This window comes from Erithacus rubecula, assembly GCF_903797595.1.
Source record: "Erithacus rubecula genome assembly, chromosome: 12".
In the NCBI taxonomy this organism is placed as follows: Eukaryota; Metazoa; Chordata; class Aves; order Passeriformes; family Muscicapidae; genus Erithacus; species Erithacus rubecula.
Window position 1 is genome coordinate 11,029,350 of NC_136664.1, and position 19,524 is coordinate 11,048,873.

A 19,524-nucleotide genomic window follows, 5' to 3' on the forward strand; every position below is an offset into this window, starting at 1 on the left:
ATAAAAATGTGCAGTTTTATGTGATACTTGCCAACAGGGATCTTTAGGAGTGTTTAGGATTACTGGACTGGTTCTCCAGCCTGCTGCAGTGAATGCACTCCAGACCTGGCAGGCAGTGTTGTGTGTTTCAAACAGCTTTAAAATCCCACTCAGACAGGGCTGGTTTATACTTACTGCTCTAAGTATATGGCCAAGAATATTTGAAAGCCAGTAAAGGAAGATGCTTTCCTCTCTCCTATATGTATATCCCCTCATCCTGCCCCAATTTTGTTTACTTTCTGACAACAGTTTGTGTCTCCTCATTTTTGCAGTGTTTTCCTGAATCCTCAGTCATCCTGTTTCCCTATTGTTTATGTGGGTGTTTCTCGTTACATAAAGAGAAGAAACATTTAAAAATAGAAAAATTAAATTCTTAGTAAAAAACCCCAAAATAATCAGCCCCAGTTGGTGGAAAAGTGAAGCCTGGGGCAATTATAATAACTGGTGCTGCACTTAATTTATTAAAAATATATATAATTCATTAAAAAGAAAGGAAGCAAACTGCATGTTGACAGTGCTGGGTGTGTAAGCCTGTTAAAATACCTTCACCTGATACTGCTGTGTGGTAACTGCTAATATCTAAACAACATTTCCCTCTCTTGTAGGATCAGAGTCACACACAGGTTTCCCAGTACCGCCAGGATCCCTCTCTGATCATGAGATCCATTGTCCACATGACTGATGCTGCTCATTCGGGAATTATGGCTCCGTCTCAGCTCACCACCATCAACCAGTCTCAGCTGAGTGCGCAGCTGGGGCTAAATTTAGGAGGCACTAATTTGCCACACACTTCTCCCTCCCCTCCTGCAAGTAAATCAGCCACTCCTTCCCCATCTAGCTCCATCAATGAAGAAGATGCAGATGAATCAAGCAGAGTAAGTTATTCCGTGTGCTGCAGCGAGTGCTGCACTTGCATGGATGTGGCAGTGGCAGCTCATCTGCAGTGTGGTCATTTAAAATACAAATGTCATGTAAAATGGAATATGATTAATTTGCTGATTGCCATCTTTACTTAAGAAGTTTCCATACTAACCCCATAATAATAAACCTAAGAATAGGTGTATATATATTTTTTTTTCTTTTGGTCTAATTTGGTTCAGGTTTTCAGATCTGTTGAATCTCTTCAGGCATTAGTTTTGGACAGTTTTTGTCATTTTGTTATTCTCTGGAGTCATGTATAACATAGATGTGTTTAGAGAGAAATAAAAAAATCTTTCTTCTAACTGAAAGTTTAGTTAACTTATATTTTCCTTTAAATAAATCTCTTATAAAGGAAAAAATACTGACCAAATGAAGTACAAATGTTATTATAGCAGTATAAGGCCTAATTTAAGACTGTTCCATGAAATGTCTTCTCATTAAGTTGATGGAAGTTATACATGTGGAAAGCTCATTGTACAGAATCCTCAAAATATCAAAGCAAATTACTATCATAGAGGTATATTTAGAGCCACTTGATCTCCTTGTTGCAATAATCTGTGCACAGTTCAACAAAAGAGGGTCCAGGGCACGAGGCACACGCAGGGAGCAGAGCTGCTGTAATCCCCAGTGTGCTGTGGGATCCCCATCCCAGGGAAACAGAGGGGCTGCCAGAGCCCAGAGCTCCCCCAGGCACTGCCCTGCCTGGGGCACAGCCTCTGCTCCTGCACAGGGACACAAACTGCCCACCTGCTCCTGCTTCTACCTCAAGGGGGGATTTTCAACCCCTGGCCCATGTTTAAATTGCCAGTCTAAGCCTGGGAATGTGGAAATGCCTCCAAACTTTTGCCTTTTGAGTCTCAAATGCTGAGATTGTAATGGAAAAACATAGATGGCCTCTTCAAAATATACTATGAACTAAAGCTTAATTTTTTTTTTTAATAGAAATGCGCATTGAGTGTTCTTTTTCAGGTCAAGCTCATAAAATGAGCTTAAAATGAGTAGTAACTACTCATACATCTAGTTCCAGTAGATCCAACAACATTACTGAGACTAAGTTCTCTTTGGTAGAGAGAAGGGCCTGCACAGCAGGACTCTCACAAGTGTTGCCTAGATAATAGCTTTATCCATATAATATTAAGACTGTCAATAAGATTTTGTAATTTATCTGACTTATTTAATGCATTTATTGACTGTTCTTGTTCTCACTGTTTCTTAGGCTACTGGAGAAAAAAGAGCTGCCCCAGATTCTGGCAAGAAGCCCAAGACTCCAAAGAAGAAGAAAAAGAAAGACCCCAATGAGCCACAAAAGCCAGTGTCAGCATATGCCCTTTTCTTCAGGGACACACAGGCTGCAATTAAAGGACAGAACCCGAATGCTACATTTGGAGATGTTTCAAAAATAGTGGCATCTATGTGGGACAGTTTAGGAGAAGAACAAAAGCAGGTAAATTGATGCAGGGCTGTCTCACAAGGTATAGTAATCCTTGTGAAAAATTCCTCCTACCTCTACTCTGAATGGACCATGCACCTGCTAATGTAGAACTCTGCTTCTGTAGAGGTACACTGAGTTTTGAACTTGCTGGAGACCTGCCATCTAAAAATTATTTTTTGTTAGAACCAACAGGTAATGTTAAGTGACTGTATTTGTCTTTAAATTTTAAAGGGCAGTTTGTCAAAGAGCTCAGGTTATAGCATCCTAGAGTCCTCTTAAAGCCATCTTTTGATGATTCCTATTTCAAAGCCCTTGTTTCCTATTAATAAGTTAGAAAAGAGGAAGGTACAGCATATTTACCATTTCTTTGATCTGCCTTATGAATTTGTTACAAAGCGTGTTGATTTCTAACCTTTGAAGCCAATCCTCTGAGTCTCATTACAATGTTGTGTGTGAAATACTATCTCCAGCTCCAACTTGGTACAGAGTGATGAGTTTTGTACTTCCTTGAGGCTTATTCTTCTTCCTATACACATGCAACTGCTGCACATGGATTGAAGGGGGTTAAAAAATCCCCTTTGTTTGTCTGTTCCCAGTAACAGTTAATAGAAGCTTCTGTGGGAGAACAGATTCTCAGATAGGACATCTTTTGGCAAGAAATGAATGGTACTTGTTTCTGAAATACATTTAGAAACTTTTAGTCTGATCTAACAGATGATAATGAACATAATTTAAGGGTGAACTTTAAATTTACTGATGATTAAAAATACAGATTTAGTAAATTTGCCTAACTGTTCTTATTTAACTCAATGGGATTCTCTTATGCTGGCTTTGCAGCAAGTCCAAGCTCTTTGATCCACTTTTTTTAAAGGTGTACAGATTTTTTTAAAGGTGTACAGATTTTTTTAAATTGTAGTTCAAATGCTTGTTTTGAAAAAAAATGCACAGGTGTGTTTTGCTATTCTAGACTAATGCTGATACATTTTGCCATCTGAAATGCCCAATGTTCTCATACCCCTGTTACTTGGAATCAATAAAATACTGTTTCCTGGGGAAGGAAAGAGTGTGTAGGTAGTTTGTCAATCAGTTGGCTGCTCAGACTGATGTCAAATAGCAGCCTTTTGTTATTCCTGATAATCAACATGGATTGTAGTGCAAGTTCAGCAAGTAGATCTGAAAGCCTATAACCACCTGCAAGAATATTTAGAACTTTCAGGGAAGAAAAAGCACATTTAACAGTAGAGTTTTGGTCTATGTTTTTTTGTTTCTTTGCAAGTGATTTTGAGAGCATTGTGGCAAAAACTTCTTCGTAGTTGAAGTTGGTGAAATTGTGGTCTCTTTTAATAGGTTTATAAAAGAAAAACTGAAGCTGCCAAAAAGGAATACCTAAAGGCACTTGCTGCCTACAGAGCAAGCCTTGTTTCTAAGGTAAGCCTCATATTGCCTTCAATGTAATGCAAGTGAGCTTTTACCAATGATACTGAAATATTTGGGGTAAGGGGGGATGCTATGCACAATAGAAGCAGAATCCTAGGATTTCTGTAATACATCTCTACAAGATGTTGTGCTGCTGCTTAAACCCTGCTTAGTCTCTGCAAAAATAATTCCATCTCTTTACTGGCAAAGTGATTACCAGAAAACATCTTTGTAATTGCAAATCTTCCTTGAGCTGCAGAGGCAAAATAATGCACTTCACCACCAAAATAAAATTCAGTCAGGAAAAATATACTGACCTTTTGACATGAATATTTGCAAGCTGTTTGCAGAGGTTTGTTTTTCCTCAAGTGCTGCTTCTCAAAGGACAGGCTTGCTCTGCGTGGAGTTGGAGGCACTTGTGGTGTGACAGAGCTTAAGTGTTCTTGCAGGTGAGGGGAAAGGAAGATGTAGTGCTCTGAATTTGGAGAGTACTAAAAAAGGGGCTAGCTGGCAGTGAGCCATGTGGAGTGCTTTACTGGATCCCGAGTTAAAATAAAATCTGTGAAGAAAAAAAAAGCTCTGTCATCTTACTTGAGAATTTACCTTCTAGATGGCAACAGTATACAGGTTGTAGTTCTGTTGCATCTGAATAACATAAATGGAAATGTGCTTATAGACATTTAAAATATGGGTAAAACATTACCAAGGTGGTTATTTATCTAATAATATTTTTTAAAAGATCAATTGCAATATATTCAATCAAAAGAAAACAAGTGAGGGCGATGATGTCTTAACTCCTGAGAATATTTATTTGAATGTAAAACTGCAGAGCATTAGTAAATAATATGGAAAGTTGCTGTGTGTTTTAATTAATGATTAAAAATACATCAGAAATTATGCACGTGTTTTTGAAAGCTGGAAGATTTTTTCTCCTTGTGTTAAGAAGCTCTGTTTTAGTGTTGCCTCTGGGACTTAGATAATATTCCAAAAGCCTTTAGTATCACAATGCTAAGTTCAAGACGAGCAGGAATTCTAAATACCTTTGTGGGATATTATTTTGTGAATTTTAAGTTCCCATTTCAAAACCATCAGAAATCATATTTTTTTTCCCCCAAATCCATGGGACCAGGATCACCAAGTAACTTCTGGGTAGATTGCAGGTGGAAATGACACTCAAAGTCATTGTATCTCATCTCTAAATTAAGACATTCTTTTTTGGAGCTTTTTCACGTGAGATGGTTGATCAGGGTAGGGATGGGAAAGACACTTGTGCAGCACAATTTATTACATTTTCAGGGGAATAAATGTCTAAAGAGTGTCAGTTAATTGCTCATTGGTTGATAACTCATGGGGTGAGGAGTGTGTGTGCTGTTCCCTCCCAAAGAGCAGGGTTTTTCTGAAAACATGTAAGTGTGTTGGGCCTGTTCAGTGACAAAATGCCTGTGGCATCTGTGACTGTGTGGTGTTGGTCAAGGACACAAGTTAGTTTTTGTCCAAGTAAGACCTGGAGGTACCATATAGGGAGGCAGATAAAGAGATGATACAATGTATTTGTGGTGAGTGATTGTTTTCACACTTCAGATTGATCCATTGTTTGATAGAAAACAAAAGATGGCAAAGGTCCCTGAGTAGCTGTTACTTTTATTACCATGTAAACATAACAATGTTTTTTCTGTTGAAAAGACAATTAATTTCTCTTCCAAACACAGGCTGCTGCAGAATCTGCTGAGGCCCAGACAATTCGTTCTGTTCAGCAAACACTGGCATCCACAAATTTGTCTTCCTCTCTCATCCTGAATAATTCTCTTTCTCAACACGCGACGGTGTCGGCGTCTCCCCAAACTCTTCAGCAGCCCCTTTCCAGAGCAATTGCTCCAAAACCCTTGACCATGAGACTGCCAATGAATCAGATTGTAGCCTCTGTTACCATTGCACCGAACATGCCAACAAACATTGCAGCTCCCTTGATAAGCTCTATGGGCACAAACATGGTGGCAACGCCGTCTTCATCTCAAGTCAGTCCCTCCATGCAAAGCCAGCAGCACCAGATGCAGCAGCTCCAGCAACAACAGATGCAGCAGATGCAGCAGCAGCAACTACATCAGCATCAAATGCATCAGCAAATACAACAGCAAATGCAGCAGCAGCATTTTCAGCACCACATGCAGCAACATTTGCAGCAGCAGCAGCAGCATCTTCAGCAGCAGATTAATCAACAGCAAATGCAGCAGCAGCTGCAGCACATACAGCTGCAGCAAATGCAGCAGCAGCAAATGCAGCACATGCAGCACCAGTCCCAGCCTTCTCCCCAGCAGCACTCCCCGGGAGCCCCGCAGATCACTTCTCCCATCCCTGCCATGGGCAGCCCTCAGCCAGCACCTCAGCAGCACCAGGCACAAATACAATCTCAGACACAGACTCAAGTATTGTCGCAGGTCAGTATTTTCTGAAGATAAACGATCTTGCAACATGGCTTTGTGTTGATGGAGGGGGTAGGGGTAAACCATATTTGGCTGAAAACTGTAAATTGTTGATGGTAGTTATGCAGGGATGCATAACAGATCAAATGATCCTCTAAAGTGTCTATTAGATAGGCAATAAAGAACTACAATGTAGCTGTGTATCATCTTTTAGCTGACTATAAATCATTTTGTTTAAAAGAAAAAATGCTGTTCTCTTTTTCATGTGATGCCTTTTTAATTTATTTAAGCTTTACCTACAATATGTGAATCAACTGGCCTAATAAATACCTGGACCTTATGACTGCAAAATGGCCTTTCAGAGTTATTTGCTGTAACCCTTCTTTCTCTAAAAGTGAGTAATGCACTTCAAGGCAGTATGAACTCATGAAACCCTTAAAGCACAGTTGTAACTACCTGTAAAATTATGATTGGATTTCATACAATCATACTTGTATGACATGAGTTAGTTAATGGCATTTTTTGTCATGAAAAAATAGAGTAAATCACAGATTTTTGCCAAAGCTCTTATTTTTTTCTCTCTCTTAAATGTCTTCAGAAAAACAAATGCAAGTAACAGGACTTAAATGTTTGACCCAACTTTTCACTTCATCTCTCCAAATAAACCTGCCATAGTTCATAAGATAATATATATTGACATTTACCCTCTTACTTTAATTCCAATTCCAGAACAAATGTGAATATTATATTCTGTGTTGAAGTGATGAGTTTCAGATTTAATACACTGTATTTTTAAAAGGGAAATGCACTTAAATAAAACTGTTATTACAGAAAGCTAAGATGAGAAATGCAAGTTATTAATACGTTGTAAAACCAGTAGAATATTTAAATGGAACTCCACAACTGAATAATCAATGTAAATATTTTCTTTAAAAGTTGTAAGTTTTCATATCATGTGTTGTAAAGTTTTCATAAATGAGGCTTTAATGTAAACACTGGTAACATGAATTATTAATTGCTACATTGCTTATTGTGTTTTTATGCTGTTTTATACTTTTTTATGAGTTATGATAGCAGCAATTAAGTTGTTTGTATTTTGCTTATCTAAAATAAATGCTTTTATCTTGCTATAGAATAAACACATTTCAGTAAAACTGATGAGCTGTAAGTCTTTGATAGAGAATCCAGGAATGTTTCCTTCTGGAAATGCTTTCTTGGACTTTTTAAAAACTCCTTTGGATTTTTACCAAATATTCTGGGTGAACAGGTACCTATGGGAACAGAGCAAGCATTTGGCTTTTGTCCCCTCCAAGATGCTCTGCTGAAGAGTTGTGGGCAACTTCTCTGAGGTGTCTGTGACTTCAGAGAGAGAAAGCAATGGTGGAGTCACAGAGCAGTCGTGGTGCCTGGTGCTGGTGATCTGCAGGAGCAGGGGAGTGAACCTGTCTCAGCAGTCATGTTCAGAAATGCAAATCAGCACAAATTGTGGGTTTCTATGTATCCAGAAATTTCAGATGTAAAACTCAGCTACTGCTGTGGGCTTTCCTCTGTGAGCAGCTCTTGGGCTGGTCCTGAGCTGTCTGACTTTTATTTTCTTGTTAAGATAGACTGTGATGGAGTGGGGAGGATGGAGTGGGCAGGTCTTTCATGTGAAGGGTTTCAAAACATTAACATCCAGTGTGTTGTCATTTTACTAGTGTGTTCATATATTTTTGCTCTGGACAGAAAGGAGAGAGCCTTTATTTCCTTGTTTCCCTTCTTTGCCTGCAATATCTGTGCTGAGTGCAGTCTGACCACTATCCCCAGTTGTCTGGCATGATTAATTACAGCATCTGTCCTGTCAGAAGCTATAATGAAGAGGTCTTGATAAAAATTGCAAATTACCACTGGCAACAATCTTAAACTGCTTATGATAAAATGAAAATTAAAAACAGCAAGTGTCAAGCCTGAGCAGAATCCTAATCCTGTTTGAGGCATGGTTCCCATGCTCAGACCACAACTCCAAAATAATGGAATAGAGATCCCCAAAAAGTTGCAGCCAGACTTGAGAAAAGAACTACTATGCCATGTGAATTTCTTCAAAATGAATTCAGCTTTCAATATTTCATCATCCTCAGGTACTCTGTTTATTATGTACAAATATTGAACAGCAAGAGATTCTATTTATAAATTTATAGATTTCTTGGAGCAGAAAAAAATCATGTATAAACTGAAGCTTTTCATAATAGGTGTTAGTTGACAGCTACCCATGCTCCTAATAGCCTTAGCATGATACCTAATAATGCCTGGGATGGAGGGTGTTTATTCCAAGTGCAAGGAAGCCTGTCTGCATTAGAAATGGCACGACAGAGGCTGGCTGGGAGAGACTTTGTGTGTGTCAGTTTTTAGCAATGTTACATAACAAAGGGAACCATTTTATAGTCGTTTTTGAAACCTTTAGACAAATGTCTTCAGAAATAATTGCTAAACTGCATGTGACAGTAATTGTGTATTAGTTCTATAATTGTCATTTTGAAGACCTATGAAGTATCGTTGGAAAAATGTCACAAGTGATAAGAGTTAATTACAACTGAAGTCTGTTTTCAACTATTTGCAGCGAGAAGCAGGTGTTATTACACTCATTAAATGGTTTCATAAATCCTGGGTTTTATCACATTTGATTAAGAGCTGCTGAACTACTGATGTTCAATTCCAGGAAAAATAGTTTTAATTACTGCAGCTTAAAAAAAAAAGAAAAGAAAATTAATCATCAAGCAGGACTATAGATTTTAAATATCAAAATTTGAATCTTGAAATACTGCAGCATCCCCCTGCTTGCCACAAAATTATATTTTGCATTACCCACAATACCATATTGCAGAACATCTTGTGTTTCAAACTGTGCAAGTTTGTGTTCATGTTCCCTAAGTCTAAGTGAATAACTGTGCTATCATAGGTCATAAATAAAACTGTTAGTTTAAATCGCTTGATACGCAATTTATACAAGAAAAATGCAATAATCTGTATGGTTTCAGTGTTGTACATGGTTTTTAAGAATGTTTTTCTTCATAGCATTTACAAGCACTTAACTGCTCCCTTCTTTTCCCAAGGTTTCAGATGCTTTATCACCTCGGTTAACCACATTCTACTTTCACATTAACCCAGGTTGACACATGATGAAAGAACATACGGAGGTTTAATTTTTAGCTGACACAGGGTCATTAGTTTCTAACTTGGAGAACAAAGCCTTTAAATACCTCTGTGCAACATAATCTCAATTTTATATTATCACCTGAACACTGTGGTTCGCAGGACAGATGGATTAAATATCTCGAGTTTAACCACAAGTCTTGCACTGACTCTTTTCAATGGGGATTCCTATTTGAATGGCTCCTTTTCCATTTCTCACTTCATGGAGTATTTTTCAGCACTGGACTGCATTCTAACCTTTCCCTCCCCCCTTTGTTTGGCTTTTGTTTTGCAACAGCTGTTATTATCGTTTTTGGTCAGCTGTGATTGCTGGAGGCAAAATAGGACCAGATGGTGTTTTGCTATGCATGAATGGCGAGTTAGAGGAGTTTAGATTGAATAGGCCAAGTTTGAATGGTGTCTATGCACCACCTGCCCTCTTCAGCAGCAGCACACACATCATAGGAGCATGATCTGTCTCAGACCTACTAGAATTGGATGGGAATGGAGAGCGCCTCGTTGGATTTTCTCCATATTTATTGATCTTCCATGCACTAACAGCATAATGCAGTACACAGTCAATTTGAGTTAATTGGATATGACACAGCATGTACATGTAATCTATCACCAGAGTCTTCTGGTACACTTTAGGGTTTGCTGCCACAAGAACATGCAGTATTAGCCTGCATTAATAGGCTAAGTGGATGGAAGTAAACCAGGATCATTGTAGGGTTTGATTTGACAAAATATACTGTAGTTTTACAATTGTACCCTTGAAACTGCCAGGAATGCAGTGAACTATGAACATTTCTGATTTGATAGACTGAGGCTGAGTGCTTTGTCTCAGGAAAAAAATAAATGTCATTCCCATAAACTTCTGTGAGGTTTGCCAGTGAAATTTAAACAAATGTAGGGAGCAGCATCCATAGGGATGGGCCATTCAGAATAGTACCAAAGGGCTGCTTTGGTAACCTAAAACTGGTCAGAGGTAGAAATTCAATGTTACATAATTGTAAGAACTGTTGTATGCTCCATAAGGTTGACTGAAAAGACATGGGGTATGAAAGACTTGTGCCTGGATGTTACAAAAGAAAATACATATAAATAATGAAAAAATGTATAATAAAATATATAATACATAAATTACTTGCATTGTGACAGCAATTGGATGTTTCAAAGCCTACTTAATATGTAACTGAGGGCTGTGATCATGCTCCAAGTTGGCAGGAGCTGCTCACTCGGCGTCTTTGTCTGTGGTGTCAGGTAGCCAAGTGAGCTACTTTATTATGAAAATTGCATCCAACTGAAAAAATGCTAAATATTTTCAAGTGCCTGTGGGAAAAGCTAGGTTTGTATTAAAGGATTTGGTTCTTAAAGTCACCAAGAAGTTAATGCTTCTCAGGTGCATCGGAGGGAGAGAATTTTCGATTATAATACTAAAATCTTTGAGAAGTGAATGTATTGCTTTGAACAAGCTGCTGTGACACTTCAATAGGCTACATTGGAGATTTAGAATGCATTCTGTTTACTTCAGTTAAAAACCAGAAGAGTATTTCAAATAGCGGATTTTGTCCAAGTTTTTGGAGCATTAACATCTTCAGCCCCTAAACAAACCAAAATAGTGGAGAATTTACTTAGAAGGTTTGAAATTAAATTTATTTTAATCTTCTAGGTTAAAAATGTTGAACAGATAATTATACTTGTCCTGCAGTTATATGGACACTTCTTCCAGGGATCATTTATTCTCTTTCCTCTCCAGGAATGTCTTTATGATGCAGTTACCTTTGGTCTGTTATTTTTCTCCAAACTGGAGTTGCTACATCATTGTAACTCTGCTGCTCTAATTGTAAAAGAGAGGCTTTGATCCAGAAAATAATTTTAAATGAGTTGATAATTCATGTATAAAAGTAGTAATTTCATTGAAGTGACTACTCATGTGCTATGTTATAGTTGCTCAAGTGCTTTCATAGATCTGGGATCTAATTGCAAAACATTGTATTTGTTTTCCAAACAGATCCAAGTATTTGCAATAACAAACAGAAACTAAAAGTAATCTTACATTTTCTGCATTTTCTGTTATGAAATTCTATTAGAAACAAGTCATGGGTCTCTTTTTCAAGTACAGATATCTAACCCTAGTGCTGGTTCAATGACTGACTCATCATAAATGTGTAAAGAATTAGCCACCTGATGGTGAATTGTATCTGCAGTCATTTAGAAGGGATTCTAATGTGCACAGGTCTGAAAACTTCTACCTGGATCAGCAGTCACAGCTCTTGACTGAGCAGATGCCTTAACCAAATATTTGTATTTACAAAACAGAGAGGTAAAGCAGGCAAACAAAGTGCCAGGGTACCTGCTGGCAATATTTGTGAAACCTAAAGGGTGCAGTTACTGCAGGCTGGTTTATTTTAGTGCTATAGCCCATACTGTACTGATAGCAAACATATACATTGCATTAGCACAAAGTGCACAAGTAATAAATCCCTCATGTTACAATTTTATTGCTGGTAGTTAAAGGTACTTAATCTTGGAATTGGTTTGGATGTTCCAGGAATCATAAGAATTGACTCTTATATTTAAAGAAATAGTAAGTAGCTGTACCATTTCTTACTTTCCTCATCCTAATTTTGGAAGTGAAGAATATCCAGTGTCTGGAAATCAGAACTCACTTTGGAAAATTTTACTATATGGACTGTTGATCAGGGGATTATCACTGCTGCCCTGATGTGTGTGTATACATATATATATACATATAAAATAAACAAAATCTTGCACCCTGCTCCTATCTGCTTACCACCTGTGGAAAGCTTCTCCTGAAGAACTTCCCTTCCAGCCTCTCCTCATGTTCCTCCTGTTCCAGCAGGTCACAAGGGAATTGATATATTTTGTATGCACAAAATACATATTTGTTTTACTAAAGAGATGTCCAGATGGGTGCACTTAATTGTATGTGGCAAATGTCTAAAATATACATAAATCTAGGCATGCATTTGGGGATATTAGGGTTAACATGGTAGGTGCATTGCTTCATGGACTGCCAAAGGATTTGGTTACTGCTTAGCATGCCTTGGCACTGACAGAATATAGATGAAGCTAGTGATAATTATCATCCTTGTGTAAACAGACTTTCTCCATTATAGAATGGTGGCAGATAAATCTGTGAGAGTTTTGGTCACTTACAGCAGATAAAAGCATTACAGAAAATCTTGAGCCCATGGTGAAATACATGTAATTCTGAGTGTCAGTTTAGATTCTTGTGTTTCTGTAATTCTGGACAATCTCTTTTTTTTTTTTCCTTCCTTTTTTCATTTAACTCAACTTCAGAAAATGACCAGAACTTGCTAGCAGGCTTGGACAAATTGAACATCCTTGAACAAAAATTGTGATACTTTCATTTCTGTTGATGTTTCCTATAGCTGTACTTGGCTTTAAACTGAAGATGGAGTTTTTTTCTGATTATTTCTTTCCATTTTCAAAGCTGCTGATCAGCAAAAAAAACCCCAAAAAACTGATGCACAATTCTGCACCCCTGCCCTTCCAGCTGCACAACAGGCAGCTCCCACTGGGAATGGGTGCTGGTCCCAGGCACAGTGGGCTGTGGGTGCAGCACTTAAATAATTTCATGTCACCCTGATGTTGTAAGTCAAAGCAAGGTATGACTGAGCATTTCAGAGGGAGCAGGGCAGCCCATGGTGGGTCTGTGCATCCCTGGTCCCCATGGGCTGTGACCCGCAGCCTCTGTGGGGCAGGATCTCCCCAGTGCCAGTGGCACCACTGGAAAATTAAAATGAGCTTTGCAGCCTGCTCAGGGCTAAATAAGAGCCCATGAAGGCAGTAAAAATAATCCAAATTATTTCAGGATCCTTTGGACCGGGTTTAGCTGAAAATGCACAGAGAAAAGCAGCCATTATGAGCACGCTTGTAATTTTTTCCAATGACGTAGGAATATTTCTTGGAGAAAGAGAATTTGAAGGAGAGGGAGGAACAGCAATTTTCCTACTGAATTGAGAAAATGAAAACTGTTGGGTGTGTGTTGCTATCACAGCAAAGTGTTTCTATCCAGGCTCAATGTTTCAGCATGTAAACAACTTCCACTGAAATCTGCAAAGTGCCTGTGCAGAGCATCTGGGAAAATATTTGTGCTTTAAATGCATTAAGCAAAATGATAATGTTATTTAACTTTGGTTAATCAATAACAGAGGAGAAATATAATGTTTTAATAAGCTTCTGCCATACAATACAAAGTCAATGAAATAATAAAATACTTTTTTCTTTTTTTAAAAATGTGAATAAATTATAGTGGGGTTTAATTTTAGGGAGTGTGGGGTTTTTTCCCCTATAGTTATCTGTATATTTTATCTGCACTTTGTTGCTTTAGAACAACGCCATTGTCCACTGTAGACAAAATATGCACTTTGTTCAATTCCTTACTTGAGGTCAAATTCTCTTGAGGAGAACAAGTGTGGGTTGTGTAGCTGTCAAAAGAGGGTTTAGTGCTTGACCCTAAGAAGCATTCAAAGCCCAGATCTTTCTTTTTTTTATTGCTTTTCATTTTCATTGTTTGCACTTTATACTTAAGAAGGGGCCTCCACAGAGGGGAAAGCCCCTGCTTTCGTATTCACAACCAGCAGCCTTCTACTGAAACACCTCAAAAGCTTTTCACAGCAAGAATTTGGAAACCACTGCTCTGTGTCAACTGCTGGTGCATAATCAGGCTGCACACGGAGGGGCTGGGGCAGGATGTGAGGGTGCACGTGCCTTGGGCTGGGGTGGAGGTGCTCTAGGGGCACATGCACAAATGTTCTGGCAATAAACAAAAAGTACAGGAGGTCTGTAAGCTTAGTAAAGCAGGAGTGTGAATCCAAAAGGTAAGTTGGTGAATTGATGTCGTTTAGAAAGTATAGACAGCAGGTGTGGGACTGGACACTGACTGAAAAGTTGATGATACACTTTTATCTATCTGTGCTCCAACAGAAGTTGTCTTACATTCTCTACAGATGGTGTTTATATAGTGTGCACAAGCTCAGAGTTAGAAATAGCCATAAAAATGGCCATAGATTTTGTGAAATTATTCACAATTACTATTGTGTAATTGAAATGTGTAAATTTTGCATTACCTTTTGTTTTATAGAACTACCATGCAATTATACTTGTAAAAGCTGTTGCCAGTATGAGGTACCTTATTTGTAAAAAACTCAAAATGCTTATAAGTGTTCCTAACTGGACAGGAGTTTTGGTTAACACAAAAAATGGTAAAGCTGATTTCAAATCTTTTCCATCCCCACTGGTAAGACTGTTGGCCTTATCTCTTTTTTATCTTGAGTAGTGACTCAGTTCTCCAGGGCCATTCCAAGGGAGCCAGGAGCACAAGAGGACCAAACAAACAGATGGACTGAGATACCAGAAACCTGAGCAGTGGAGGAAGGTCACCTCTTTGGAAAGTTACACAATCCTTGTGGGAGCCTGGCTCCCAAGCAGGGTAATTCCAGGTGATTCCAGGTGGGAGGTGGGCACTGCACAAGCCCTGCCCTCTGCTGCTACAGGCAAGAAACAGGATAAAAGGGGATGACAAGATAATGGGTCATCTACATAAATTGAGACAAACTACATGCACTATGTATTTGGGATAATTTGCACCCTTAAGAAGCCCTAACAAGGAGCAGTTGCTGGCCTACTCAGAACAGTCTCCAGATAGGCATTCATGAGGGGAAGCATGGTTTTAATTACACAGATCTCCAGCCAGTATCTGGGAGCCAAGGAAATGCAAGGGTACATGAGCACTCTGTATCAGCATCATCTGGTTCAGCCAACAGGAACTAGTTCACAGACAGCACAGGAAAATAAAAATTGAATACTTACATGGAGAAATAAAATAGTATTCAGGTTGAGAGTATCAGAAAAAAAACAAAACAAAACAGAATAGAACAAAGCAAAGCAAAGCAAAACAAAACAAAACCAAACCAAAAACCACCCCCAAAACCCAAAAATAAACTAAAAACCTCACAAAAACAAAATACAAAAGCACAAAAAACCCCAAAGACAGCACTCTCAAAATTACAAAGTGTATGAGCTTTCATGTGTAGCAAAAATTCCTCCAGAATTGTATTTGTTGCTCATAACAGGCAACTGGGAATAACACGACAGGTTTGCAGAGTGCCTGCAGGGCACAGTGCACATACAGGCACTGTCCAAGCCTTGCTCTGAGGGCAAATGTTGCTTTCTGCTTGTTGCCACTGGTTCAGGGCTCATTTTCATGCAGACTCGAGGCCATGCCATCAGTCCCTGCTGCTTGTTCTCACCAAGCTGGTCCCAGGCAGAGTCAACGGGAAGGTGACCCCAGGATCACCCTCAACAGAAACCCCTGGGACAGGGAGGACCCTCCCTGTGATGTGGGGCGCTGTGGGCTCCTGCAGGCCCTGCTGAGGACCAAGGGCACTTTGCTGCCTGCACCAGGCATGTGGAAATCAGAACTGTGGGTCTCCCATCCCTGGGAGTGCTCAAAGGCCAGGCTGGATGGGGCTTTGGCCAGTGTGGTCTTTGTGGAGGGTGTCCCTGCCCAGGGCAGGAAGATTGGAACTAGATGAGATGATCTTTAAGGTCTTTTCCAACCCACACCATTCTATGATACTGTGATGCAGTGATTCTTCTGCCTTCAAACACCTTCACTGGAAAATCCAGAGCTACAGTCAATACTAATTTTGGGAAAGAATTATTTTAATGCACATGCAAAAAATCTTGAGTAAGCTTAAAGGTGTGGGGATAAGGAAGGGGCAAGAGAGATGATTTCCAACCTGTGATTCTGCATGTTTGATTGTTTGATGTTTTTCTGTTTCTGATACAAGGTTGTTTAAATTGCAGTATCTTGGGGTCAAGGATAGAGTTACAAATCCCTACTGCTCTTGGGATGTTCTTGGGGTGTTCTTAGCACTGATCTGTCTCTGACCTCTGCACACCACTGAAAAATCACTGGAAACAAAGCACTGAGGATAAAGGTGGGTCTGGTGCAATGGATTGAAATACCTACAGAAAGACAGCAGTTCCAGGAGTTCCCTGCCATCCTCCCTGTTGGTGTAGTTTGGTGGGTGAGAAGTGCAGCATCACCACAAAGATATTCACCTGGCTGATTTTGTGATGGATGTTGGGCTTGGGATTGGGTGTGGGCTATGCTGACTGTATTCCAGCCCTCACTGTGCACTGCAGAAACTCATCTTCAGGCTACTGCCAGTCTGACCATACTGATTCAGCACACATTCAGTCTGCTTAAATTTCATGCATTTTAATTACAGAAAAACTAAGCAACAGAAAAATAAGCACCAGTAAAAGCCCAGCTAAATCAAACCATTCTAAATCTCTTACAGGTGCCAATGGCCTCTGCCAACCTGGAGATAAGCTAATGATACCTGTGGCCTGCCAAGAGACCATTCCTGGTTACCAGCATTCTTACACTTTGCCTTCTTCTCCTTGGATTCAATGGCTCTTAAGCTCATGCTTAAAGTTAAGCTCCTTATGAAGTATATTGCAGACTTTAAAATATAATTAAGATTTAAGAACAGTAGAAGAGCCTGTAACTGCTCATAATCCATGTCTTCTTTCTCCAGACCTTGAAAATAGAAATAAAGAGGCTTTCCAAAGATTGATGTTTTAATTTTATTTTGCTTTCTGTTTTTTTTTGTTTGTTTGTTTGTTTGTTTGTTTTTGTTTTTTTTGGTTAAGAATTTTATTCTATAAAAGTGGAGTGAGAAGAAAAGTTTGTTACACAGGTTTTGTGTTCAAACTGAAGGAGCAGAATAAATAGGTGGCTTCATGAAAAACTGAACCAGGTGACTATTTTTCTTGGTAATTAATTAACATCTGTGATGTTTAAATGTTGGTAACTGCACCTGTTTCTTTAAAACATCCTCCTGGGTTTCCTGTGTGGAAGAGTAGAGGGTGAGAACCTGATCATCTGCAGCTCAAGACAAATATTGCTGAGACTGAGATTTGCTAGTCAGGTGTTCCAGGTGGGTCCTTGGAACAAAGTAGGTAGATCATCCCTTTGTGAATTTAATGGCACTTGAATAAAAAGTAAAGTATCATATGTAGAATTTCCATCCCATGCTTTTTGTTTAGCATCACTGGGATTTAGCCATCACCTCTTGAAACCCATTGAAAAGCTTGGGGTGGTTTTGGAGTTACTGGACCAAACCTAGAAGAGCAGCTTGGTACTTTTATAATGTAAAATAATTATTATAACTCAGAGCTGTGCTTATATTCCTGCTGGTAGCAAGGTGAAGGTTTTTGGACTCAGAACCCAGCACAGCCCTGTTCACTTTTGCAGCTCTATTTGAATGATTGTGAGCAGTACTGAAGTTGGGTAAAATTTGGGGGTTCAGTTGGTGCTGAAAGAGTAGATACTTTCTCCTCATAGAGAGATTGAAACATCTTGCTTTCCACATTTAGGTATTTAAGCAGCTAGCAATTAAAAAAAAAAAAAAAAAGTGCTGCCTCCAGTGTCCCAATATTTGGTCACAAAACAACAACAATATTTCTGGTTTTCCCATCTTTACACAGACCTGGGATTACATTTTCTACTCTACTCCTTTCCTACTTTTGGTACATATACAACTCTTTTAAGCAATAGAGATTTGATTAAAAAAAAGCCAACCCAGCAGCATAAACCAAAACCAACTGTGTTCATTGAAGCGTTTTGTACATCATAGCTGCTACTTACCATTCTTATTCATCTGGCATTTACAGAGAAAGCCTGTCTTGATATCTTGAAGGCACTTTTAATGAGTACACATCATGAATTTTCCAACTGCCTTTAGATTGGAAATGATTTCCTTTCTATTTGTCAGAGAATCATGTTATTTTACATTTTAAAAGGTTCTTGCAAACCTCCCCAGCACCTGGATTGTAAGTGATTATTGGCTATTGTAGTTTGAAAATGAAAGTTGGTAGAATTTACTTCAAGTCTGTTCAACTAAATAAGAAAAAGTTAGCTTCTGCTTAAAAAAAAAAAAAAAAAGAATAAAACTGCCACATAGCTACTGTAGTCTCAGCTAAATACCTGCTTTGATATACTTATGCAAAAGGTTAAATCCTGCACTCCTTCTCTGTAAAGCACCTATACCAACCATCCCATCCCCTCCTGCAGAATATTTAAACTGTCAGACTCCTCCTGTCAGGATGCTAAAAGTTTATGAGGGTTCAAAGTGTGGATAGGTTAAAATCATCAAGGAAAATCCATTCAGGTTTCTTCAACACAGAAATAATTTCTGGTTTGGGAAGTCCCCTGATAAAATTGGTTGGAGACTGGAAGGCAATCTATGAAAATAGCATGTTGTCTTGTGCTCACCCTCATCCCAGAGCAGCTAGTTTTGGACACTGGAGACCAGGCTGGGTAAACCTTTGTAACCCCTATTTTTAAGTCTTATGCTAAATGGACTAATTTTAAAATGACTGAAAAGGTTACTCGGAATTTGGAAAGTTTCTGAATGGTGAAGCTAAAGCTTAATAAACAAACTCTACAGGCAAAATCCGTGAGTGGGAAAGCAAGTGGGAAAATTTACTCTATTAGGTTAAGTTAAACTTTTCCAAGCCCTAAGCCTAACTGCCAAGTACTGAGCAGTAACTCTTTCTTTCTTTCTTTCTTTCTTTCTTTCTTTCTTTCTTTCTTTCTTTCTTTCTTTCTTTCTTTCTTTCTTTCTTTCTTTCTTTCTTTCTTTCTTTCTTTCTTTCTTTCTTTCTTTCTTTCTTTCTTTCTTTCTTTCTTTCTTTCTTTCTTTCTTTCTTTCTTTTCTTTCTTTCTTTCTTTCTTTCTTTCTTTCTTTCTTTCTTTCTTTCTTTTCTTTCTTTCTTTCTTTCTTTCTTTCTTTCTTTCTTTCTTTCTTCTTTCTTTCTTTCTTTCTTTCTTTCTTTCTTTCTTTCTTTCTTTCTTTCTTTCTTTCTTTCTTTCTTTCTTTCTCTCTTTCTTTCTTTCTTTCTTTCTTTCATTCTCTGTTGATACATTAGAACTATTTCCTTATTTTATTGTTCTGAAACTAGTAAAGATGAGTACACACAACACTGACCTGCTCTGCCAAACTGGCCAAGGAACTCTGAGATTCAGAGGGAGCAGATGGAAGCTCCTGCCTCTAAGTCCAG

At 38.7% G+C, this 19,524-nt stretch overlaps 1 protein-coding gene across 4 annotated transcripts in view; it reads left to right on the forward strand.

The window, feature by feature from the left end:
- The window catches only part of TOX3 (TOX high mobility group box family member 3), a 74,119-nt gene extending 66,737 nt beyond the window's left edge, over positions 1-7,382 (forward strand). For 2 of the 4 annotated variants that reach the window (XM_079316521.1, XM_079316522.1), the window contains exons 4-8: positions 645-914; positions 2,177-2,404; positions 3,740-3,820; positions 5,518-6,243; positions 6,519-7,382. In XM_079316521.1, the coding sequence (XP_079172647.1) occupies positions 645-914; positions 2,177-2,404; positions 3,740-3,820; positions 5,518-6,243; positions 6,519-6,551 (1,338 nt within the window). In that variant the 3' untranslated portion in view covers positions 6,552-7,382. Of the gene's footprint in view, positions 1-644; positions 915-2,176; positions 2,405-3,739; positions 3,821-5,517 lie in introns of all 4 variants that reach the window. The other 2 variants (XM_079316523.1, XM_079316524.1) reach the window with 1 other exon arrangement.
- The last annotated feature ends 12,142 nt before the right edge of the window (positions 7,383-19,524 follow it).